The sequence below is a fragment of the Fukomys damarensis genome, unplaced genomic scaffold (assembly GCF_012274545.1).
Source record: "Fukomys damarensis isolate Sample0158 unplaced genomic scaffold, DMR_v1.0_HiC HiC_scaffold_35, whole genome shotgun sequence".
NCBI lineage: Eukaryota > Metazoa > Chordata > Mammalia > Rodentia > Bathyergidae > Fukomys > Fukomys damarensis.
The window spans coordinates 5,160,212-5,187,300 of NW_022900947.1; the positions used below are offsets into that span (position 1 = coordinate 5,160,212).

A 27,089-nucleotide genomic window follows, 5' to 3' on the forward strand; every position below is an offset into this window, starting at 1 on the left:
AAACATTTGCTTTTTTCCCTTTTGGGTTTTTTGGGTTTTTTTTTTTTTTTTGCAAAAGAGCTGCTGAGGGTTTATTACAGCCAAGGTTGAATGCACCTGGGTAATTAAAAGGGTTTGTAATTGCATGAGTCTTGTGGATTTCAGAACCAGCTCAGTAGGCATTGGGTAGCATGGGGTGGGGACCTGCATCTAGAAGGGTCTCCTTCATAGGGGGCGCTGATGCTGCTGGTCCAGGGGACATGGAATCCCAGCCCTGCTGCATCCTGCTACAGCTGTGAGCTCGCTGGAGAAAGAAGCCGCCACTCCAGCTTCAGACTCCAGCCTGACACCGGGGAGAGGGCAGCGCTCCTCCCACAGCAGGTCACTCACCGAAACACAGAAGAAACTAAAAAGCATCACAGTAAGTGTAATTAGCCTGGCTCAGAAAGTCAAACATTGCATGGTTTCTCTTATATGAGAACTCTAAAAAGACACATAACTTTAATAAATAATTACAATAAAAGAGGGTGGACAGGAAACCGGAAAGTAGACTTCCGGTGGTGGAGAAGGGACAAAGCTGGAGGGCAGAGGAAAGAGAAGAAGGGGTAACGGGATCAAACTCAGATCTGTTAAATGCAGAAAATATGATTCCTAAGGCTAGAGATGAGGACTGAATTGTAGCTGACAAACAGGCTTGTAGGGCTCAGGCTACTCAAATACCCCGGTTGTTTAAAAGTGGAGATTCAGAACCCAGAACGTCACTATGGGAGTCTGGACTCTGAAGTGACAATATGAATGCAAAGGGGACACTGCTGACTTTCATTCTTCCTATTTCCCAGAGAGGGGAACCATCATGTGGCTGTTCCCGAACTTTCTGAACGCACGTCTCGCTACAAAAAACATCTGGATTGTGCCCCAAATAAGTCTTTGTTCAAAGAGAAAGGGTATGATTTCCAAGTCACTGGTAACAAGGCCTGTTCCCACTAGGTAAGATACTGCTGGTTGTTGGGACTGAGTGTTACTTTATTGTGGACAAATACGCTTTCCTAATAGTCTTGCCAAACATCACAAGTTCTTTTTTTGCAGGCTTGAATGAAGTCCAGAGAGTTCTAAATCAAAAACATAACAGAAAACAGGTGCTTTCCCACACTCGAGGGCTGGGTCCATGGGAAGTAGATACGACACTGAGAAGGACTGCTTCACCTGACTTTCTGACCAGGGCTCCAAACTACAGTTCACCTGTCCTTGCTCACCACTAACAAGTCAGGCCTTGGTGCCAGCGCAGAGAGAGGCCAGACTTCGCAGCTGAGTTTTCCCTGCCTCTCTGCTGTGGACACTGAGGTGAGTATTTAACCTCACTGAGACTGAGCTTTCATGCTGCCACATAGAAATTAATAATTCTTATTTCTAGGCACTGTTGCATGAATTAAGGGAAATGCTGAATAACTGATTGCTCACCAGCTGCAGGCACAGTGTTCCAACCTATCTTTCTTAACCTATTCTTGACCTATCTTTCCTTCCTTAAACTTCAGGGAATCATTGTGAAAAATGTGCTGTTATCAATCTGATTGTAAAGATAGGAAATCAAGCTTGGAGAGGTTCAGCAACTTCCTCAAAGTCCCACAGCAAGTGGGTGGGAGGCTGGGTGCAGACCAGGCTGTCTGGCAAGAAATGCCAACCCTACAAGCAGGGGCACTGCGTGGTCCGCCTCCTCCTGGAGTTCACCGTTCTGTGATAGAATCACACATTATCACTCCTTTTTAACCTCCTTTTCAGAAATTATTTCTGGCTTGAGTTTCTTTGTATTTTATAGGTTAAAAATAATCACTGTGCCATCCAAGCTATATTATATAAAGGTACAAATTCCCAATGATGAAAGTCAGCATATTATATACTTAAAATGTACCAATAAAAGTAATGAATAAAAAATAAATAAAAATAAAAGAGAACAGGTAAGAATAACAAAGGGTCAAACCAGAAAGTTCAAATTTAATTTAAAAAATTTACTGTGCCAAAAGAATGATCATTTTGTCATGCCCAGTCTGTATTCTATTAAGTGCTAAAAAAAAGAGCTAACATCATCATGCAAACATGAAATATTGGTGGAAGTTGATCACAAACTGATCACAGAGTCAACCTTTATGTATAACCCACAGAGGAATTTATAGACCACTTTCTCTTTTTTTTTTAATGATTTTTTTTTCTGGTACCAGGGATCAAACTCAAGCCCTTACACTTCCGAGTAAGGCAGTAGAACCACTGAGCTAAATCCCTGGCAAGGATTGCTTTCTCTTTATGCACAAAATCAAACCAACAATGAGTTCCATGAACAACATCATGTCCACGTGGGACTGAAAACTAGGACGCTGCTCTAAATAATCATTCTCAAGATAGGATCAAAACAGCAAATTGTTTAGGAAACAGTATCGTTCAGAATGTGGCAGGTCAAGATTTCTAGAGTATTGGGAAATCTATATTCCAAGAATATATGACCAACATCGACAAAACAGAAATTTTAAAAACTAGAAAGCCATGAGAAGATAATTTAGAGTTTGGTCTTTCATGAAACAAAATTAGAGGAAACACTAGCAATTTTATGTAAAGAGAAGAGAAAAACCAAATAAAATTAAATCAATAAAGAAACAAAAATAGATGGAGAAGACATTAAAATCCATAGAGTTGTATGCTCACAAATTTGAAAATTTCAACAAGTATACTGAAAAGAGAGAAATTAATAAAGTAGATGCTAAAGAAAATAAAAGTAGATCATTCAGGAAGAAATGGATAAAAGGTTTTCAGAGAATTTTGTTTTCCAAAGACTCCAGATTGTTTTAATAGCCAAGTTTTTAGTTATTTTAGTTCCAACTAGTGTTTTATAATCTTCCCCAGAAGCAGTAAAGGATGAAAAAAGATCCCGTTGTAGATGAAACATTAAAAACTCTAGAAATCCCATCTATGTGTGAAAGCATGAGTCCTAAACAAGACACTAATAAACCAAATGATTTAACATATAAAGAGAAGAATCCACCACGACCAGAAAGATGTTCTCCAGGAAGATAAGAAGGAGCAATGCTTATCACATGCTCAGTAACCAGCTCTTGGCTAGCTGAATAGCATGAACAGTTTAATAAATATCAGAAGACATTTTATTCCTTGCTGATAATGTATGAGAACTAAGACGAGACAGAAAATTTCTTCTCAAGATGAATAATGCCAATTTCGAATTAAAAATTATCATTTAGAGCATTGATGCCCCCCAAATTCTTGGGTGTTTGGAAGGTGACTGGTTCACCGGGCACTGAACTGACTTCCTGTTTGGAGCTGGGCCACTGGGCCATGGCCTGGAAGGGTTTATTCAGTCCCCGGCTCCTCTCTTTGCCCTCTCCTTCCTTCCCGGTACCCTGGCCCATGCTGCTTCTGCCTTAGCCAGACAACAATGGACTGAAACCGCAAGCCAAAGTAAACCTTTCCTCCTTGAGGATGCGGGTGTTGGTATTTTGTCCCAGTGATGGGAAAGTAACTAAGACACCATCTTAGTAGTGGAACATAACAGGCGTTTTCCAGTAAGTCAAGGAAAAGGAAAAACAGAAAAAAAGAAAACCAAAGATGCTCACTTTGTTCGTCATTGTCAGCCTTATCCTGAATAACAGAATAAGGCACAGATGTCAGTAAAATAAAGTAAGAGTAGTAACATTGGCAAGGAAGAGAAATGGCCACCTTTGGAAGTTGCTATTAGTAATCATTCACATGAATTGTCTGGGTAAGCAGACAAATAAACAGACGAAAACTAATAAAAAGCAAAAGAGAGTTCCAGATTTGCATATAGCAATCAGTGGCTTTACAATAGTTTGTTACGGACCAGCTAGAAAACATAATGAAGAAAAGAAATTCCAGTAGCCCCAATAAAATAAAACTATCTTAGTAATTAAGGAGAAAGTGATCGTTTCTATATTCTTAGTTAAAAATTTAACATGAGGACCGGGGCGGGATGGGTGGGTGTAGCTCAGCAGCAGAATGCTTGCCCATCATATGCCAGGCCCTGGGTTCAATCCCAAATACCTCAAAAAATAAAGAAATACAGCAGCTGCAATAAAAACAATAGAGTGATACAGAAGAAGACCTCTCAGTGGAAATAAGAGTCAGGAAAACAATCTGCACTGTGTTCAAACCAAGCTAACACTTCAGTGCAGTTACAATCACACGTTCAAGGTCAGTTTCGTTAGTGATGGGAAATGGTTCTAGTGTTTCCACAGGAGAAATAAACACACAGAAGCTCCCCACACAGCTCTGAAGGCGGAGACGCATGAGGTCAGTGCTGAACGGATAATAATAATAAAGTCACAATAAATAAATCAAAGCAGCGTGGGCACAAGAATGGAGAGATTAAAAAAGCGGGGGCAAAGTAGGTGGCCCAGAGCAGAAGCACATATATCTATATTAATTTAATGTGTGGCTAAAATAGCTTCCAAAAATCAGCAGGCAGGTTGTTTGGCCTAATGAATGGTTGGGGGAAAGTACCAAAGGAAGGAGAAAATGCAAATCTCAATGTTTATGCTACACTGTAGACTTTTACCTCAAATATAAAAGCAGATACCAGAAACAAGCCACAGATGAATACAGATGAAGGTGTACTGAGTCTCTGCACGGGAAGAAATTGTTAAGCTAAAGATCAATGGGGGAAATATCCAAGCAAAAGCAAAAGACGTCATTACTCAAAACACTTTAAAATCTATGTCGGAATTTTAAAAAAAATTATAAGCAAAAAAACAAATATACAAGAAAAATATTCACCACATGTATATGTAAGGCTGGTTAATTTTCCAGGAGACCTACGAGAGAGTACTTGCAAAGTCAGGTCACCGACAGAAGTAAGATTTTAAGTAATCCATTTATTGAGGTGAGATTAACAATGACCTCCCAAAAGAGATCCACAGGTGAATCTTTGGATCTTGTGAATATTAATTTATAAGGCAAAAAAGACTGTGGAGATAGGGAGATTATGCTGAATTATCCAAGTGGGCCCTGAATGCAATCACAAGCATCTTTATAAATTTATCTGAAGCTTTTATGCATGCTGTCAAATATTGCTCCAGCCTGAAAGAGAGAGGGGATTTGGCCACACACTGAAGAGGAAGGGGCAGGGTGAGCACAGAGGCCGAGATTGGGGGTGGAGGCCGGGAATGCTGGCAGCCCCAGCAGCTGAAGGAGAAAGTGCCCCCTGGAAGCTCAATCCTGCAGACACCTTGATCTTTGCCCAGCGGTACCGACTTTTGCACCGCCTCCCAAAGTCAGAGCACCAACAGGAAACAAAATAAGAAATTTCAATCTCGCGGAGAAGAAAAGAAATACCAAATGATGTCATAATGAGATGCTACTTCTTGCCTGTCAAATACCAAAGAGTTATTCGAACGCTTACAGAAAGGCACGGTAGCACATATGCTTTTGTACATGGCTCGGGGAGTGTACGGTGAGGCAGCTTCTCTGGAGAAAAGTTTGACAATATGTTCAAAAGCCACGAATAACTATGTATAGATCAAGCTGTGGTTTCCATTTCTAGGACACTAAACTGCAGGAATAATTCAAAAAATGAGTAGTGATTTATGCAGAAGATTGTCTATTCCAAGTTCGCAAACTGAGTGTGGGTCATTAGTTTTGCTGTCTTGGCTGCTGCAATGTCCTGATCCACTTCAAAACGTTCAGCTTTCATGGTCGTTTTGACTTTGGGGAGGACCCTGAAATCACATGGTACCAGATCCAGTTAATAAGGTGGACGAGGATACAGCGTTGTGTTCTGAGAAGCTGCCTTTCCCTTGGAAGGCATTGGGCATCTACCTTCACCATGTTTTTTATCACACCACACACACACTCGGGGACACTTCTGCAAGTGGAAAGCATGGCTGAGTGTGTTCGAGTCAGGTGGGGTATTTTGTCAATGTGTCTTTTACGGCCATACATGTTTTAAAACTTAAACACTCATCCTGTATTTTGACTGCATTTCATCTGTATATGGGTTACTTCCGCTTTCTCATTTCTAAATATTCTGAAGTGAGCATGAAGCCTTCTCTACTGGGGAAAAATACACATCATGCCTTGTGCGGGTCCACTCCCACGGCAACAGTGATTAACTCCAACCTCCTCTTGCCTCTGCCTGGCCTCATTGGAGCCAGCGCTGCCCGGAGCACATGAAATCACCCGCATTTATGGCCACACATCGTTCCCACGTCTCCTTTCTCGTATTCCTGCCTACAATTTCATCTAAGTTCCTTTCCTCTTTGCAAGAGAAAGAATTAATATGCTTTTCTGAATATGCTTCAGAAACCTGAAATGTCACACTAACGTTCAGCCGCCACGGCGCCTTGTGATGCGTCTGATCAAATTCATGGCATCAGCGCCGGTTCCTACGCTTATTCCCTCTCTTGCCCTCTGGCAGCAGATTCTAAAAGCCCCCTCTGCGCCACTTCCTCCAGCCTTTGTGTTTCAAAGTGCCTGCCTGCATTGAAGCACAGCATTTCTCTCTGCAATTCTTTTTTCAAAGTTTAATTGTCTCAGCCTTGGAAGGTAAATGAGAAACGTGATTAAAACCGAGAAAATGAAATTCTGACGCTCAGTGAAATAACTTTGGATTTCACTTGGCTGACACACTGTAAATCTCCAAAGAAAGAAATGAAAAGATTCCGTTTGAAATCCTCTCCTGGAACTAAAGCCAGGTATTTACCTTCCCAGAGCATGAACTAAAAATAAGGATGTTTACTGGGGTACTCACACATTCTCCTACCAAAGCAGAGACTACACAGAAAGTCCAATGTGAGGAGAAAGACAGCCTGCATGGACCAATGACCCCCTTTTCCATGCAGGGCTGCTCAGCTGACTAAGGCTAGGTGACAGGGACAGGTGCTGATTTGCAGTTCTCCAGTCAATAATGATGACTCTGTTGTCACTGAGAAAGACCTCAGGCTGGAGGACCACGTTCCTGGGTCCTTGGGTCAGCTCTGCCTTTCAGTTGTGCTATGACCTGCCATTTATGTTAGAAAACTTGTCACCTTGCCCCTTAGGGCAGTTCCTTCTCCTCCAAGGCTCCTTGGCTTCAGGTGTGGTGTCACCATCCTCCCTGGCTGATGGGCCAGGCATTGGAAGGTCCTCTCCCCTCACCTGCTAACCCAACTCCAGCTCACGTGCCTCTCTCCACCCTTCTTCTCACCCTTATTCTCATCCAAGCCCTTAGCAGCTCTGAGCTGGACCAGTGCCATGCTTCTAGTTTGGGCTGAGATCCAGTCTTATCCAAAAGTCTTTCTAAACATGCTCATCTTCTATGCCTGAGAGGCCACCGAAATTTGGATGTTGACCGTAACGAATCTGTGTATTACTTGAAAAGCATGGATATTTTAACACTCTCAATTCTTCTGATCTATAAATTCAAGTTATCTTATCATTTATACATTAAACAATTCTAAAATTCATGTGGAACCATAAAAACCCCTGAATAACCAAACCAATGCGGGGGGCGGGGGTTGGAGACATTACACATCCTGATTTAAAATTATATTACAAAGCTATCATAATCAATAGAATATGATAATAGCATGAAAACAGACATGTACATCAATGGAATCCAATAAAGAATTCAGAAATAAAGCTCAACATACATAGTTAATTTTTCACTAGGACACCGAAAAGGTAGGGAAAGGACAGTCTTTTTAATAAATAGTGCTGAGAAAGCTGGGTATCCACATGCAAAAGAATGAAATTGCACCTTTATACCCAAAAGTCAACTCAATAGATTGAAGACCTAAATATAAGAATCAAATCATAAAACTCTTAGAATAAAACATGAGAGAAAAGCTCCTTGGCATTGACCCTGGCAGTAATTTTTGGATATCACACCAAAAACTCACGTTACAAAAGTGAAAATTAACAAATGGGACTACGTTAAACTAAAATCTTCCACACAGAACAGGAAACAACCAACAAAATGGAAGTGTAGCCTGTGTGAGCCAGCTGTTGGCAATAGATTAGTGTCCAAAATATAGGGGAAAAAAAATCACACAATTCAACCACAAAAAAAAAGAAAAAAAAGAAAACCAGTCAGGTGTGGTGGCACATGCCTATAATCCCAGCACTCAGGAGGCTGAGACAGGAGGATTGCTGTGAGTCTGAGACCAGCCTGGGCTACACAGTGAGTTCCAGGTCAGTCTCAACTACATAGTGAGACCCTGTCTCAAAAAACAAAACAAAACAAAAAAACCAACCAACCAACCACAAAAACCAGCTAAGAAACAGCAAAGAATCTGGATAGACATTTGTCCAAAGACAAGAGGTATATGAAAAGATACTCAATGTCATTGACCATAAGAAAAACGCAAATCAAAACCACAATGAGATATTAACTCACACCTACTAAGATGACTATTACCAAAAAGAAAAGAGGTAAGTGTTGGTGAAGGGGTGGAAAAAAGCAAACCTTGTCTACTATTGCTGGGAAAGCGGCTTGGTGCAGCCAAATGTCCCAAAGAAACTTAAAATAGGATTGTCATGTGGCCATACAATTCCTCTTCCGGGCATATGCCAAAGGGGAGGAAACCACTCCAGAATAATATTTGCACTCCCATGGTGGATTCAGCATTGTTCACAATACCAGGGTATAGAAACTCTAAACACAATGGAAGTGGCCACTGGTGAAAGAATGGATGGAGAATAAAAGAGTGTGTGTGTAACTGGGTTGGGAATTGGGATTAGAGAGCTGTGAGGAAATTAGGTGGTTTTCCCCAACCACTACAGCTCACAGAAGCCTGCATGTTGCCACCCTTCCTATTCCTTGCCCCTCTTGCCAGTTCAGAACACAGGCATGGCCTTCCAGCCCTGAATCCAGCCCCCTTCCCTCTTCTTTCTTCTCCTCCTCCCTCCCCAGACTGTCTCCATTCTCAATTACTGGTTTTTCTGCCTCTCAGCAAATGCCAGGGCCTTCCCCAAACTCTTCTTTCTGCTCAAACCCTTCCCTCCTCTCCCCACCAGTTCTGGCTCAGACAAACCCTACTTATCCAGGGGTCAGGCACTCACAGTTACTTCTGCAGAACGACCATCCCTGAGCCCCAGGATGAACCTGACTCAGAGAGGTGGGATGACCTGCCCAGGCTTACACTGCCCTTGCTGTCTGTGAGCACCATAAGGATGTAGGCTATGCCTGACATGCTCAGAGCTGTAGCTCCAGCACCAAAGTCAAAGCTTAGTTATGCCTCCTCCATGGCTCTAGGCCTCCTGATCCTCTTCATCCCATGGCCCAGCCCCCCAGCCATCTCACCAGGCCTCACCACAGGCATGGAAAGCCATGGCCTTCTGCCAGGCCTCTCCTCCTGCCTCCCTTCCCATCCTAGTCTATGCCTACCCCACCACCTCTGGGCCCCTTCAGATAGGATCCTGGCCACGTCCGCTGCTCCCAAGACACCCAGGCCTATTCTCCCAGGATGAAGTTGTCTAGGCTCCTTGAACAGGTGTCTCATGTCACCCATTGTCTCTCCTCAGCCCCCAGAACCTTCTTTTTACCAAGCTCTGCCCCATGTTGGGGCCTTTTCTTTGTTTACGGCCTTTCTCTGGGAAATCTCCGCTCTACCTCCACCTTCCCTGCCCAACACCTGCTCACTATGGAGGACTCAATGTAGAGGCCGCCTCTCCTGGGCAGCCTTCCTTGATTCCACCCCATCTCTCTCCAACCTGGACGAGTGTCCCCTTCACAGAGGGGACACACAGCAAGTACGCTGCTGAGTTAGGACCCTAATCCAGGTTTTCGTGTTCGCAAAGCAGCAAGCTAAACCAGAAGAACAGGTAATTCCTCATTTAGGACAAAGAAAGAAGTGTGGAAAGATGCTCAAAATAAATGTATTAATTGAAAACAGCAACTTGCACGGCTTAATTCTATGGGGTGGGGACTCAACAGATCACATATGTTTGTGTAGGTTTTAAAGCACAGAACAAACCCAAAATAAATGCACTTTGAGCTGCAGATAGTCATTAGGATTGGGTTTGAACATTCTGTAAGGTCTAAATTCACTGTGTATTCTGCCCTACAAACATGACTCACAACTCTTCTCCAATGATAAGTAGAAGGCTGGACCTCTCAGGGACTGTAATGCACAGGGGTGAGTTTAGCACCTGACTCCACCCCACCAGTGGGGACAGTGAGAGCCAGCACAGTGGGTGGGAGGGCCACACTCACCTTTCCCAGCAGCTCAGGCAGGCCCAGCAGCTGCCCCGTGAACACACCCACGCAGATGAAGATGGCAGTCACCTGCCCCAGGGAGCCACGGATCTCCTTGGGAGAGATCTCGTTGAGGTACATGGGCAGCACGCTGAGAGCGATGCCTGGGGAGGAAGTAAGCAGCAGTGAGAGAGAAGTCTTCTGCAGGACGGGCACTCAGGCTCTGCACTGGCCTCACCTCTGCTTTCTCTGACAAGAAGTGACGCTGGACCATCAGCCTCCCTCCTGGCATGCACACAACTTGTGTAGCTTTCACTCCCACTCACTGTCTTACCCACAAAGTGAGGCTTGAGGCCAATTGCATGGAAGAGGGTAGAGATGATGGTGGTGGTGGAGGTGGCAGTGATGACAGTGAGGATGGTTATCGTGGAGAATGTAGTAGTCATGGTGATGGTGGTGATTATGTCGATGATGATGGTGACGGTGGTGATGATGGTGGCTACTGTGATAGTGATCATAGTGGTGATGGTGATGGTGGTGATGGTGGTAGTGATGGTGGTGATGGTGGTGGAGATGGTGTTGGTGGTGATGGTGAGGGTGATGGTGATGAAGGTGGCGACTGTGATAGTGATCATAGTGGTGATGGTGGTGATGGTGGTGGTGATAGTGATGGTGGTGGTGAAGATGATGGTGATGGTGTTGGTGATGGTGCTGGTGATGGTGGTGGTGATGGTGATGGTGATGATGGTGATGGTGTTAGTGATGATGATGGTGGTGGTGATGGTGGTGATGGTGATGGTGATGATGGTGATGGTGATGGTGGTGGTGGTGGTGAAGATGATGGTGGTGATGGTGATGATGGTGTTGGTGATGATGGTGATGGTGTTGGTGATGGTGTTGGTGATGATGAGGGTGGTGGTGATGGTGGTGGTGATGATGGTGATGGTGATGGTGGTGATGATGGTGATGGTGGTGATGGTGGTGAAGATGATGGTGGTGATGGTGATGATGGTGCTGGTGATGATGGTGATGGTGTTGGTGATGGTGTTGGTGATGATGATGGTGGTGGTGATGACGATGGTGGTGATGATGACAGTGCTGATGGTGATGTGGAGGTGTTGGCAGCGGTGGTGACAATAATACTCACAACCAACACACACAGTGCTTACCAAGTAGCAGGGGTAAGTCCTACTTCACATGTATTAATTTGCTTGCTTTTCACAATAACTTTATGAAGCAAGTGTACTATTATCATCTCTATTCTAAAGATGGCCTGGAGAGGTTGAACAACTTGCCTAAATCACCAGACGGTTATTTTGCCCAACTGAGTACTAGCACCTTCCTGGAACCTCACCTTTCCCCTTGGCTGACATTTTCTAAGAAGGAACTTGGTCACAAAAGCAGGGTCAGTCACATGCCCTCCTCAACTCTGAGATAAATTTACATGTTCGGGGGTTGATTAGGCACAGTGCACCTGAAGTAACAGTCAAAACTGTTTGACAAAATACTCACTGTACACACTTGTCAGTGTCAAGAGGCCCCATGTCACCTTGGTCCTGCGAGGAGTATTTGAAAGTCACCCTCACCCCAGGAGGTTCCTGGCTAGGTTAGAGCCCAGACTGCAGCTCTGGAGTTGCATGACCTCCAGGGGTGCAGCCCTGGGTCCCTGCAAGCTGTGGGGCCTTGGTGGGGCTGTTAGCTTCTCTCAGCCTCAGTTTCTCTGTCTCCAAGATGGGGATAAGAACTGAACCTCACAGTGGAATTTCTGTGGGAGTTATGCCAAGCTCAGTGACTTCTCATTGCAAAATCTGCACACATGAAGATGATCAGCCCTTAACACTCCTCTGCTTTTTCACCAGACTGTGAAGGCATCAAATTTCTCTCTCCTGCCCTGGCTTCCTGTTGCCTCCAGCACAGCTCCATACAGCAGGCACGGATCACCGTGCTCCATGATGAGCTGAATTTTCCCTGATTGCAAGCACCCAGGGAGCCCCTTCTGGGGGAAAACAAAAAACAAAAAACAAAAACCCCAAAAAAACCTAGCAAAGGGAATGCGGGACCCAATTTACAAAAATAGAATCCCATCCATTGCATCTTAGTCCAGAGTTCTGCTTTGGGTTCAAGATGTAAACATGCTTAAGAGGCAAAGACAAAAATTATTTGCATAGTCATAACATAAACCAAATGATATTTACATTTTTATTGAAAATATGGAGACTAGGAGTGCCTGCCTCATGGAAAAATTGGTTCATTTGCTCAGTTTAGCTCATTGGTGCTTAGCAGGCTGGGCAAGAGAGGAAAATATATGTGGATTCAGGTCCCTGAGCAGTAGCTTCTCACGGGAGGACTGGATCGCCTTATTGACCCTCTGTGAGCCTCAGCTCATTCTTGTGCAAGACACAGCTGGCCCTGCTGCCCATTCACACTGTGGGGGGTGGGTAAAATGACCCGGAGGCCCCTGGCTCTACATGGTCACCCAATTGACACCTAAACGTCTCTCAGCTTCTTTATCCTGAGGCTCTTCCTACCACTGGGACAGTGTTCACTGTCTCCCCAAAAGCAGTGAGGAATGATAGAGCAGGGAGGTTAGAAGCAGCCAGGGTCATGGGGGCAGATGCGCCACTAACTTCTGTAGCTCAGTGATGAAGTGGGGATGGTGAAGTCATCACCTTCCTACGGGGCCAGGCACAGAATACGTGCTGGGTGCTTAGCTGAGCACCTCCTATATTAAACTGTCAGTTCCTTGCCAACTGCAAAATACATGGGGAGAAAAGAGTACAGTGGCCAAATCAGTGGGAAAGGAGGAGGTGGAGTTAAGGAAACCAGCAGCTTGGCTACCACCTCCTCCCAGTTAGTCTTGTACAATCCATCGCAGGAACCTCTTAGTCCTGAACACAAGGGGACTACTGGCCATTCTGGGCTCAGCAAATGGTACCAGGCACCTGCACACCTAAACAGCCTTTGCTGGCTGCTGACATCATCCTCCCCAAGTGTCTGAGCCCTGCCATTCACTGAGCACATGCTGGGATCCTTCTGTCCTAGGAAACCAGCCTCAGCTCTTCTGTTGTCTGTAGGCCTCTGTCCCTAGAGCTTGATGATGACTCCTTCTTGTCATTCCTGTGTTAATTCAGTATCTACTCTTCAGTGGGTTGACTGGTGTCCCCCCAAAACACATGTTGAAAAAATAGTATTAACTCCTGTAGTATGATCTTACTTGAAAATAGGGTCTTTACAGAGGTGTTCAAGTTAAGATGAGATCATAATGAATGAAGGTGGGCCCAAAATACAGTGCATAGCATTCTAGTAGGAAGGTAAGGAAAAGACAGAGAACCAAGAAGAGGACAGCCAGGTGAAGATGGAGAGACACAGCAGGAGAAAGGGCAGTGAAGATGGAGGGAGAGGTTAATATGGGTCAGAAACAAGCCATTCAACAGCGATTTTAGTTTTCAGCACCAGAAGCTGGGGAGAGGCCTGGAACCATGTCAGAGCCACAGGAAGGAACCAACACTGCTCATAGCTTGATCTAGGTTTCTGGTCCCCCAAACTGTGAAAGCACACATTGCAACATCTCTTCTTTACTCTGATCAGTTTTGGGTGCTTCGTTCCAGCAGCCACAGGACACTAACATCTCACTGCCAAAGCCTGTCCTGACCATGGTAGAGGAATGAGCCCTTCCCAGCACTGCACATCTTCATCTCATCTCAGCCTCCTTGTGCCACCAGGAAGGAGCATCCTCCTTGCTTCTCTGTGGGCTTCCCTTTCAAGTCCCTGTGGGCGCTTGGAACCATGATGAGAACCGAATGCTAGACTACATTTCTTTCTCTACCTACAAACCGATCATAAATGGGAAATAACAAAAGATTAACAAGCACTGATAATAAACTAGAAAATTATAACTATATATTATAATAAAAGTTATTTAAAACTTGTGAATTATTTCTGGAATTTCCCACTTAATAGTACTGGCATGGATTTACACCTTGGGGGCATGGGTGGCCCCAGGAAGACCGTGGCACAGACATGTCCTGCACAAATTCCCACCTGCACAAACTCCTTTGTATGTGCATTTTGACTTCGTAATCAATATGAATCTGCTCCCAGCTATCCTATATCACATTTATTCCCATGTAAAAAATACTATTTTTTTTTCTAATTTAAGCTTTCTAGAAGAAGTCTATTATTCCAGGAAGGCGTCCTCTGTGTTAGAGTTTGGATGTAAAATGTCCCCCAGTAGTCTAAGATTCAGAGGTGGGGCCTGGTTGGAAGAGACACACTGTGGGTGGGACCTGAAAGGGTGTACTCTCTTCCCCTGCTCCTCCCCTCTCTCTCTGCCTCCTGGCTACCATGACATGAGAAATTTCCCTTCCATTATGCTATTTCTGACTTGCAGCCAGCTTACCATGGACTGAACCCACTGAGAGTTGAGAGCCAAAATAAATCTGGCCTCCCTTAAAATGCGGGGGTTGGGTATTTTTCTTCCAGTGATTCAAAGCTAACTGATACACTGCTTTTTTACTCTGGTTCCAAATACTCCATTGGAAGAGGGTCAAACAGCAAGTCTTAGAGTCTTCCCCTTCTGGAATTCTCCAGGATTGTTGCTTGGCTTTAAATCATTTATTAAAAGCACACAACCAATCCAACTCAAGACCAGCAATTTCTCTCTTTCTGACTAATGGCTTCACCTTAAATGACCTTAATTTCCTCTCTCTGAGAGGTTCAGTGAGAATAAATGGCCTGAAGTCCTACACCCTGGTTCACCTATAGTAGTAGCCCAGAAGCCAGGGGTCTGGGGTCTTGTTTCCTTCTTATTCTCCCTTTTTTCCTGCTTTGTTCTGAGTAGCTCATAAGAACAAGATCTAAATGATATTTCTTTTGAATCTGTGATTTTATAAAAGTAGCATCTATCTTGAATGCAGCTTATTTTGGTTGAGCAAATGCAGAGAGAAACTTTATGTGTAAGAACTGTCACCTCCCCCAAATTAGTGAGACAGCAGAAGCAACAAGAAAGGAGCTAAATGGATTAAAAAATAAACTGGGAGGTGGGGAGAGGGAGGGAGGAAGAGAGGGCCTGCTGCCTCCATTAGGAAGTCTTTCAATGTCCTGTTGTTTGACCTCATCCATTGAAGTCATTGGAACTAGATTATCTGGGTCCAGATCCTGGATCTGCCCTTGTGAGCTTAGAATAAAACTAATGGCAACAGCAGTCCTGACACAATATCACCGCCACTATGCAGGGTGGAGTGGGGCCGGGGCCAGGTGCAGGGATAGACTAAATGCCTCCCACCTGCAGGGGTCATTTTATTTTCACATCACCAGCCTGGAAGGCCACCCTCACCTCCCTCTGAAGGATGAGGAAGATGGTCAGACCACAGGTAAGGCTGCGTAGACCCCATCTACTCGGTCTCCCTGAATCCATAACCCTGGGCAGCTACTGGATCTGCCCCTGCCATGGGATCAGCTTTGGCTAAAAGGACTCTAATTGTGTTTTCATTGGGACTTTCTTTAGCTGTGCTTTGATTCCCCTCAGAACTCCATGTGATGAGGCCTGGGCTACCTTGTTCGGAGGGTGACAGCCCTTGAGGGGCAGAGATGGGCTGGTCCTACTGGGGTCTCTAGAGGTCAACCTGGCTGCCAACAGCCATGCTCACGAGTGTGATACTCTGAGTCACTCAGCCACTGTAGACAAGCAGACAGGGGTCCAGTGCTCCTCAGCAGGGCTTGCTCTGAGCAGAATTGCCCTGCAGCCTTGGGACTGGAAGCTCAGTGAGAGTGGTTAATGCTTCAATTCAGTAAGTTTTGCTTTGTTTTTTATTTTCTTCTATGCAGCAAAACCTAAGCAGTATAGCTAAGTTAATGAAATGTACACAGATAAATGACAGTAGGCTGAATCCTTTCCCCGAATCCCTTTACTATCCTATCTTTCTGAGCCCTGGTATCCTAACATGGAAGAAGAAAACGAAATAAGAAGTATTAGTTACTTTCCCATCACTGGGACAAAATACCTGCCACCCAAACTGAAAACTAAAGGAAGAAAAGTTTATTATGGGTCACGATTTCAGAGGGCTCATTTCATGGTTAGCTGACTCCAAGGTAAAGTGGCATAGTGGGGGCAGGTGGGGCTGGTCTGGCAGAGGACAGCTGCTTTCCTCATGGCAGCCAGAAGCAGAGAGAGAAGGGAGGAGCTGGGGACAAGAACTCAGCCTTCCGGGTCACCACAGTGACCCACCCCCAGGCAGCCCCGCAGTCTAACAGCACATTTCACTATGAACTGCTCACAGCACCTCATAATCCAATCACCTTCCAAAAGCCCCAGCTCTGAACACATGAGGCTTCTGGGGGGCATTCGAGATCTAAATCATCACAGAGGAGATCAAAGGTCTCCAAAGATAACTGGTCCGCTATAAACACTACACAGACTCCAGCCATAGTTCTTTCTGAAAAACTTGAGAACTTTCTGTAGTGGTTCCCTTTCTGCCTGAATACCAAGACAGTTTTCAGTGGGACAAAATGAGGGAAGAGCCCCTTTTCTCCTGGTCCTATTTCTAGCCCCCTCCTTTCCCCCTGCTTTCCCAGTCTGAGGTGCATCTGTCAGTCCCTCACTATCAAACCTGAGTATCCTCAGCATTGAAGGCTCAGTAAGGGAAGGAATTGCCTCCCACACCCTCGTACCAGGCTAGGCTTTGTGTGTGTGTGTGTGTGTGTGTGTGTGATACATAGTTTCATTTCAGCCCGATTACAACTCTTCAGAGCGGTATTGTTTTCATTTCCATTTTATAAGTAGGGAAACTGAGGCTGAGATCCACTAAGCAACTTACTAAAAGTCAGGAATAGGCAAGTGGCAGAGCTGAAAGGAAACACAGGGATTCCCCATCTTAAGGCTTGCATTCTTCTCACAAATACCTAAAAGCAATGTTTTGCAGATTTGCATGTGTAGAAGAAAAGCCCTTCCTCCCTGTTTTGATAGTATATTGCAAGTCTGCAAATCTCTCCCCCTAGCCACTTGTTACCACCTCCCCTGACCGTGGTGCCTGTGCTCCAGCTTTTCTTCCTGGATGCCTGGCTGTCCTGATTTCACTCCTACCTCCAGAGGAGGAGCGGGGGAGGAGGAGGAATTGTACTGAAACATAAAGCAGTTCATGTCTCACCCTCTTGCCCCTCCCCAGGTTCCTCTATCTCTCAACACAAACCCACAGAATATGGCTAAGGCCCATGGTGATCTTGCCCCAGCTCCTGTATGACCTGGATAGCTCCCACGCTCCCCTTGATCACCATGCTCTGACCACACTGCCCCCTCACTGTCCCTCAGACTCGGCCACAGAACCCTCCCCCAGGGCCACTGCACCGTTCCCTCTGCTGTGGACCCAAGTCCTCAGACACACAGTTCTCATTCTTGGTCCATGCTGGTCCCTGTTATGTCTCCTCTTAGCAGTCTTCCCTCACCAGCCTTTCTAAAGTAGCCCTCACCACCATACTGTGCTGCTACCTTTTCTCACTAGGACTTCGGTATCTATGTAACTTCCCACCCTCCAGGAACCTAAGCCCCAGCATCATGATCTTCTAAACCATCCTGCCCTCAGTACACAGAACACCAGGAATGCTTGGTGAATAAATGAAAGAATGAATGAGTCAGAGGCCCCGATGGAAACACAATCCTCAGAGATGGCATTGGAATGTGGATTTTATGGTGACGGTGACAAGGGGAGGAGTGACATGCTAAGGTCATCCAAGCCTTTGTGGTTGACTTGGGTCTACCCGGCCTAGTGCTGATCCATTTGCCTGCTTTCCTAGAAAATAAGACTAGCTTTACAGAGCAGCTGCAGGGTAAGAGAATAGTGACAGCAAGTAAGGCAAGGATAGGTCGATCATGGCTGGCATTTTTGATCTCTGGTTTTCAAGGCTAATTATTTTCTGGCTAGCTCTTATTTTGGGGGAAAGAGGGTAGGGTGCTAGGGCCCAATTTCTGAAGTGGTTCATCTCATGGGTCTGCTCCACTTCACGAAAATGCTGGTGTCCTCGGTTCCTGCCAACTCAGTCCCACTCAGAGGCCCCCGTGTGTGACACCCCTAAACACTTCCAGACAATCCCAGACCTGTGCTGCCGCCAGGGCAAAGTCTCACCTCCGTCCACGCCCATGATGAAGCGCCCCACGATGAGCATCTCAAAGGCGCCTGCCTGGAGGGAGCAGGCCATCAGCAATGCTGCAGAGATCGCAAAGCCATTGTTGACCAGCAGTGTGTGCTTCCTGGAAGGAAAGGAGGGGCTCCATGAGGACACCCCATGAGGCACATCACCGACCTGTCTGTCCCCGTCCTTCAGGAGGTTTGGCAGACGGAGACACAGGTACTGGGGGAAGAGCCCCAGCCAAGGATTCAAGCCTAGATCCAGCCCCTGCTGCCACCTTTGGCCATGTGACCTGGCAAGGCACTTCCTCCCCTCTGGGCTCACCATGGGGTCAAGGAGGCCACTTCCGGGGTGCAGGTGGGGCTTCAGCTCTGGTATCCGTGAATTCCCCGTGCAGTATCAGACTTATTTCTAAGACTTACATTTAACCTCTCTGAAAACCAAGGACATTTTATGATGCATGAGTCAGGGTCCAGCCAGGAAAATGGAATCCACTTTGGTTAGTTTCATGGGGAGAATTTAATACAGGGAGTTTGTCCAGCAGCAATAAAGGGCTGAGCTGCTCAAGTGGAGGACTTTTGAGAGTGGATGCTGCCCACGTGATGCTGATAAGTTGGAGGCTTGCAAGGGGCCCTGAGAGCTGACTCAGAGCGTTGCGGGTCTCCTCTGAGAGGTGCTGTGAGTCTAGTGCTGAGATGGGACAGAAGCCAGAAGCTGGAGTCAACTGCCAGTCATTGCTGGGAGTGGCAGGAAATTCAGGCCCCCAAACTGACCAGGTCCTTTCTTCTTCCCCTAGTGCTGTCACTGCCAACAGACACATGGAATGGGGTGGGAGCAGGTCCCAGCCTCCGCATGGAAAGGCAAGACATGAAGGGTAACTATGGAGTCAGGACAGTGGCTTGATGGCCAGCATAGCCACCTACAGCTTCAGTTGGCTCCCGTCTCCCTCCTTCCTTTCTTCAACTGTCCATCTCTCTCTCTCTCTCTCTCTCTCTCTCTCTCGTTCTTTTTTTAAAATTGAGTTTATTGGTACATTGTAGGGATACAGTACAGTTACTTTCATTGTTGGGATCTTGTACCTTTACATGACAGGTCTTGGTTCTCATTTTTCCCCTGTCCCTGCCCTCCCTTCACCCCCTCCTCCCCTCTCCATCTACAAACACTTTATTTCCATCTTTTCACTTTCTCACATTTTTTTCTTTTCCCTTATTACCCTTCCCCTACCCAACCCACCTTCCCTACACCTTCAGCCCTTTTCTTCCCATTTCACAATGTCTGTTATCTCATTAGGATCTTATATACTATTAGTTTATTCACACCAGAGAAACTATTAGGTATATACACCTGTGACTTATTTATTTCACTTAGGAGTATATCCTCAATATGTCTCTCTTTCTTTGTCTTTCTCTCTCTCACTGGGTCATACCCCCCTCCCCCGCCCCCTGGCATCTTGTATTTGATGAACTACAGTCCTAAGTATAAGGCTGGTCTAGATCCCTTAAACAAGGCTGGGCAAATTCCCACAGCGATCATTATTGCTGACTGCGCTGTGCTGACTTCTGTTGTGCTGTGGACACATCCTGGGGACCTCACTGTTCAGATGCATGGCTCATTCAGAGGCCTGGATTCCTGCAGCAGTGATGTTTGAGGAGTCAGGAGACTTTGTAATCCTCTGTTTTCCTTGCTTGCCAAATGACTGCTAGCCCATTGTTGAACCCTCACTCGATGACAGACCCTCTCTAAGCACTTCCGATGGGAAATCCTCACCGCAGCCCTGGGAGGTAGGCATGCTTCTTATCTCCGTTCAGTGGATGCATTAACTAGGATGCTGGCAAATGAAAAACTTGGTTTTAGTCCTATGGCTTTTGAGTCAAGGAGCTGGGGAAACATCTGCCTCCAGCAGCTTATTTTTCTGCTTAACTCAGTGAGGTGACGACTATTGAATTGATTTGTGGCTTGTGAGAAGCAAGGGGCTTCAAAGGGAACTCACTGCTCCTTTCAGGAGTTAGAGCTCTTGGGTTGCAGGCCAGAGCCATATCCACTAGGCATGACTTGTCTCAAACTTTCCATCACATTTTCCTCCTCCCTTTCCACAGCTATTGGAGAGTCCTATGATGTCTGCAGCTTAAGGAATATGGCACCAAGACTGCTTACAGCAACATCCACTGCAACAGCAGGTGGGCAAAACACCTACCTGTCCGCTAAAAGAGGACTAGTAAAATAGATCAGGGTATACCACGTGGTGGAGCATTGTGCAGGCATTAAATGGAAGGAGATGGCTTTGTTCTGATGTGGAAAGATCATTGATATGCCGATAAGAGAAAAGTGCAGAAGCCAGGTGTGGTGGCTTACACCTATAATCCCAGCACTCAGGAGGCTGAGGCTGGAGGATCACTGTGAGTTCGAGACCAGCCTGGACTACAAAGGTCAGTCTCGACTACATAGTGAGACCCTGTCTCAAAAAAACAAAAAACTTTCTTTACATAAAAAGACCAATAGGGGGTGAAGGGAGGGTGGGGACAAGGGGAAAAAATGAGAACCAAGACCTGGCATGTAAAGGTGCAAGATCCCAGTAATGAATGTAACTGTACTGTTTACCTAGAATGTACCAATAAATTCAATTTTTAAAAAAGACCAAAAATAGCAGTATGTTATGCATCAATACCACCAACAGCTTTTCCAGGTTCTGCAGTCATCTGAATAAAATTATAGCCATTCAGCACATTGCATTAAAAAAAAAAAAACAAAGAAAAGAATAATATCAAGAAAATAGCAAAGTTCTGTTGCTGTTGTGGTACCTGGCACCATTAGAGGAAAAAAATATGAGAAATTGAAAAATGGAAATAAAGTGTATGTAAATGGGGAGGGGAGGAGGGGGTGAAGGGAGGGCAGGGACAAGGGGAAAAAATGAGAATCAAGACCTGTCATGTAAAGGTACAGGATCCCAGTAACGAATGTAACTGTACTGTATACCTAGATTGTACCAATAAACTCAATAAAAAGAAAAAAAAACAAGAGAAAAGCGCAGAACTTTTAAAAATATGCAGTCATTTATATGAAAAAAGAAGTGTGTGTGTTTGTGCATGTGTGTTGGGCACATCTTTTGGAAAAGACACACAAACTGATAACTCTGGTGTCTCCAAGGAAGAGACCTGACAGGCTAGAAGACAGAAATGAAAAGTGAAGCCTTCGCTGTACATCCTTTCAGTCCTTTTAAAAGTGAAGCCACTTTGGATGCATTGATCATTCAAAAACTACAACTTTATTTTTTGAAAATGAATTTAAATGGACCTCAATGTGGAAAAAACACATTACGATTTAGTAGATACTGAAAAATTTTACTCATGACTGCCCTCCCTGATTCTGACTGGAAAGGTCACAGACTCTGGCTTCATAAGAGGAGCCTGGAGGTGCTAGTTTCTGCCTCTGTAACCTGGAATTCCCACGGCAGCCCACAGCGGGGCTGCTTGGCTCCCTCGGGATTTCCCATGATCCTCCTGGAGCCCACGGCAGCCTGATGGAGTAGCAGGCTATGGCTGGAAGTGGAGAGGGAGAGGAGACTCAGAGCCAGCAGCCTGAGCTAACGGGCATCTCACAGCCTTTCCTCGGGGTCCCACTCAGAAGGGAACCAGGTATGCCAGGGTGGGGGAGGGGTCACTCCTGTCTTCCCCCTCCTGGACTTGACAATCTACTAGGGGCGCAGTCACCAAATGAATTGTCACAGGAAAGCCAGTACAAAGCTAAAACTAGAAATTTCAGGCAACTCAGCTATTCTCCCTTTAGGTATCTTCCAAAAAGCGTTAAAGATATCACATCACAGAGACGCATGCACACCAATGTTTACAGAAGCACGATCCAAACAGCTAAGTCTTGGAAGTGGACTATTAGTCTGCCGACAGATGAAGCAAGAGTGGTATTACTCTGCCGTAAAGAAGGATACGTATGAGTCATTTGTTGGAAATGGTTGTGCCTTGTGATCATAATGTTAAGTGAAATAGATCAGACCCAGAAACTGAATATTACATGGTTTCTTCTTATATGGGAAACCCAAAGTATAAACAAAGAGCAAAATAAAGGATAGATAATAAGAGACAGGGAGAGAGACCTTTTGCAAATAGGAAGAGGACCAAGAGATGGAGGGAGAGGAAGGGGATGTAAAAAGCAGGAAGATGAGCCTTGTACATGTGCAGACTTCCCATGATGATGTGATCACGGCCTGCAAACAAGCCGATGAAAATAAAATTTTAAAACTAGCTCTCTACTGTGTAGACAGTGGAGTGCAAGGAGCTGGATTGGGAATGAAAACCAACCCCTCCTGCATCCCCTGCTCCGGTGCCCTACGATGGTTACACTGGCCATCTGACCCTGAGTGGTAACCGGAAGAGCATCTGGCCTCTCTGAGCAGCTCTCAAGCCTGGCGGCTCCCGGATATCACCAACAACACTTCCCACTCAGGGCTGTGTCACCCACCAGCACGCATGGCTAGGCGATTTCACTGTCATAAACTACTGGAGCATGCAGTCATCCTGGGGTCCCCCGGAGTACACGCAGTGTGACGCTGACCAAACCCCTACCCACATATGACCGAGGGTCTCAGCTCGTCACTAAAGAATCCCACCGCACAGCGCAGGCTCTGCTAAGTGGCGGCTTGGCCTTCGCTCCTGCCTGCCCTCACCTGCTGTCCTCAGAGCAGCCGAGTGTCCTTTCAAAGCACAACCTGATGTCCCCTGCCCTGTGTAAACCTAGTGGCTTCTCTATCAAGCTCTGCATGAGAGGCCCTTTGTCACCACATGTCGCCTACCGTCTGTCACTCTCATCCTCGTGTGTGCTGCTCTGCTCTCAAGAGCCCGCTGCGGTCCCTCAGGCAAGCAGGGCTGGCTCCCCATCCTGGCCCTTGTCCTCCTCTCTCCTCACTCTGCTGCTGACCCCTCAGATTGCTGCAGGACTGACTGATCTCATGAGCTCAAAAGCCACCTGCTGACCTCCCTGTGACACTCTCTGCTCCCAGCTGCAGAGCCCTCTCCCCTCAGTCCTGCCACTGGTTCTGTCTTCTGCACGTCCTCAACACCAGAACAAATTGTCCTTTGTATCCTTTTGCTTTTGTGTTTGTTGTCTGTTTTCTGCTACTGAAATGAAAGCTCCACGAGGTGGAGATTTTTTTTATTGTCACAGTGAATCAAGAAACTCAACTGGTTTCGGCCCACAGGAGAGCCCCAGGCATACTGAACGCTGAGAGGAAGGACTCTGAGGCTTCCTCCTCTTGCCGGGCTCGGCTTGGTCTGTCCTGCATCTCAGTTCACCCCCCGGGGCTGTGGCAGGACATGTGGAGCTCTGCCCCCTCCAATAGTCTGGACAGCCCCACCGTGTGCCTCGATTTCCTTATTTGTAAATGTGTATGATGCCTGTCTTGTAAGGCTCCTCACAATTAGATAAGGCATGTAACATTCTTAGGGTGGCACCTGTTAGCTTGTTTGGATCCTCAGGAAATAAAAAAAATAAGTGAAAAAAATGGTGAGAGCTGGCAAGTTATGAGGTAGTCACTGGTTCTAAGCACTTTCTATTCATTGTACAAAGTGACCTCATTTCACACACAGGGAAACAGATCGGGAAGCAGCATCGTCAGAGTTGCACTATGAAACAGAAGATCTACCATTCTACGAAACACGGTTCTAAGCCACCTGCATGAGTAGCTGCCCATTTACTCAATCGCTCATCCATTCACTCACTCAGTAACACCCATTGCTGTGCCACACATTTGGGCTGGGTGGTGAACACTGTTTTACCTTCTGGCCTCTAGGGGTGAACACAGTGAAGTGCCTGCTCTTATGTTCTTCTCAACAAACGAGTTCTTTTTCTTAAAGTAGAGTACCAGGTCGTGACAGGGCATGTAAAGACAACTAAAGTGGAGAGGGAGGTATCATTCTGCACATGGTGTGCCAGGACAGTGTCCCTCAGAAGGTGGCAGCTGAACAGTGATGTGAAAACAGAGTAAAGGAGCCACGTGGATATCTGGGAGCAGCACTCTGGGCAGAGAGGTATGAAAATCCAGGCATGGCATACCCTGGAAACATCAGTGTGGCCAGTATGGCTGGAGGCAGTGGAGGGCCACAGAGCAGGTGACAGAAAGTGACAGGAGGAGAGGAGTGGCCGAGGAGCTCCTGAAGGGTCCTTTCTGGCACCAGGAGGACTGGTATTTCCCCCCGGGGAAGGTGGGCAGCCCCCAGAAGTTTCTAAGGAGAGGAACAACATGGCCCGGTATATACTGTAACAGAGCCACCTGGATGTCTGTGTTTCTCAAGGACAGGAGAAGCAGACGAGGAAATGTGGAGGCCCACTCAGGGAGCCACTGCAAGAGTTCAGGAGAATGCTGACATGATTGTTAATCGTGATGTTTCAACGTGAGTGGATTGGAAAATGCTTAGAGTCTGTGGATGATTGACATGTAGGTCACAAACTGAGGAAGGAAGACCCGCCCTGGATGTGGATGTGCCGACCAATAGGCTTGTAGCCTGGGTGGAATAAAAAGGGAAAGGAGCAGGAAGTCTTCCCCTTTTCTTCTTCTGACATTTTCCATCACCTTTGGACATTTGTCACTTATTCATTTAGGCTTCCAGCAGAGACTCTTCAGCCTTCCAGTTCAGACACAGAAGCTTTCTGACACGGACTCGCATGGACTCTGCAGTGAGCTCTGGGCCTTCAACCTGGCTTTTCCAGGTCTCCAGAGAGCAGTTGGCTACTTTCCATTCTCCCACCCCTGAATTCTCAGGTGGCCATTATAAGCCTACTCAGTTAATCCTTTTTATAATCACATTTATACATATTTTACATTCAATTTGTTCCTCTAGTGAATCTTAACTGATACAGCTGATGATCTGGACCAAGGTAGCGGCAATGGAAGAAATGAGTAGTGGTAAGATCCTGGATTATTTTGAAGTCAGAATAACCAGGATTTGCTGAGGGACTGGACAGGTGGATAGAGCCGAAGTTGCTTCCCAAGGCTTTGGTCTGGTCTCTTGCTTTGGACATGATAGCTTGTTTTGTGCTAGGCAGGGAATGTTAAAGTTACATAAAAGTCTGACTTGAAGCATTCATAGGTAGGACTTCACAAACTCTAAGAAAGTTTATCACATTAATATATTACTTCCCAAAAATAACTCCCAGCCTGGCAACATCCCAGGAAGAACAGAAACCTTGTTTGCAAATATTTTGCAAAGCTGACGCAATGGGATGCAGAGACTGGGACTTTAATCACTGTGTTTCTATTTTTCCCAAGGATGAACACAGCAAGGGAAACAAGGAGATCAGTTCAAGGAGCAGAACTCTAGTGCCTCCAGAACACCATCCAGGGCACCTGGTTCACTGCTTTGAGCTTCCCCAGTAGTGTAGACCCTCCTCAGTTTGAGCCCAAAAGTTATCAGCCCAGGCAGAAAGGGAGAGTGACAGGATGAGGAAGAGACTGGAGAAATGTCAGAGAGCCTGGGACATTTTTCCTGGACAAGAGAAGATCAGAGAAAGCCTGGGAGCCTCCTTCCATGGTGTCATGCTTAACTTGATACCCAGGATGAGAACCAATTGGTGAGAGTCACAGGGGATACCGTTTCAGTTGGAACTGGGAAAAAACCTTTCACGAAGCCCCAGTGTTGTGGGAATCCACTGCAGACACTGGCTGCCTCCACATACCTTCTAACAATTCTTTAGCTCCACTAGGTCTACAGGTCAAGATCATGCCCTGTTTCCACATCTGTTACTCAACTCGTGTCATCCATTCCTGCTTCCTGGCTTGAATTCCATAGTCCTTCATTTCATTCTCCATAACCAGCAGGGCCCCATCTGGGGAAATGTCTGGGTAAATGAAAGTGCTCAGACCTCTGTCCCTGTCATCCAGCCCTGAAATGTCAGATGCCACAGCCCTGGGTGCTCTTCCTGCAGACTGGCATTGGCTCAGAAGTTCAATCCTTGACACCAGGGCAGCCTGTAGACAATGGCAGACCAGCGATGGGCTATTTCAAGTGGGGTAACCTTGTGGCATGACTTTTGCTCCAGAACCTCCCCTGGGTTGGACAAGGCTAAATTTGACCTGAGAGCACAGCCTTGCTGGCTCCTTCCCCTGCGTCTCTGCTTCCCTCACCTTACAGGCTGCTCCTGAAGAGCCTTCCCTCAGCAAAGCCCATGCACCCCAACCCCTTCCTCAGGCTCTGCTTTTAGAGAGCTGACCTCCTGAGATAGTTCCACCTGAAAGAACAGATTGCCTGGAGCACAGGATATATGCTCTAAAAGGGCTTAATCATGTCCTCCAAAGTTCATGAATGTGCTGGTCACTTATCTTGCTGCTGGGACAAATACTCTACACCCATTACTTAAAGAGAGGCTTATTGCCTCACAGTTACTCTCCATAGTTGTCTGGCTCCAAGGCAGAACAGTAGTGAAAGGGTTTGGGTAGAGGAGAGCTGCTCATGTCATGGCAGCCAGGAAGCAGAGAGTGAAGAGAGGTTCCAGAAAGGGAGATAAACACTTCCAGGTCATTCTCCCAGTGACGCGTCTTTTCCCACCAGAGCCCACCTCTGTAGAGCTGGTCAGCTAGGATCCCCCATAATCCAATCAGCTTCCAAAAGCCCCACCAATGAGCGCTTTCTCAAGATAATGTCAAAGCCTTGCCCCTCAATGAGACTGCGTTTGGAGGTTGGATCTTCCAGGATGTAATTAAGTTTAAATGAGATCTTAAGAGTGGGGCCCTAATTCAATATGACTGCTGTCCCTTTAAGAAGAGGAGGCGCCAGGGATGGCACACACAGAGGAAAGA

At 46.1% G+C, this 27,089-nt stretch overlaps 1 protein-coding gene across 18 annotated transcripts in view; it reads right to left on the reverse strand.

The window, feature by feature from the left end:
- The window catches only part of Slc2a9 (solute carrier family 2 member 9), a 145,717-nt gene that overhangs the window by 80,709 nt on the left and 37,919 nt on the right, over nt 1–27,089 (reverse strand). For all 18 annotated transcript variants that reach the window (XR_783811.2, XR_783812.2, XR_783814.1 and 15 more), the window contains 2 exons: nt 18,286–18,410; nt 10,187–10,332 (listed from right to left, as the gene is read on the reverse strand). Coding sequence is in view for 14 of the 18 variants with exons in the window: in XM_010641841.2 (XP_010640143.1) it covers nt 10,187–10,332; nt 18,286–18,410 (271 nt within the window). In the remaining 4 variants the exon portion in view is untranslated. The remainder of the gene's footprint in view (nt 1–10,186; nt 10,333–18,285; nt 18,411–27,089) is intronic.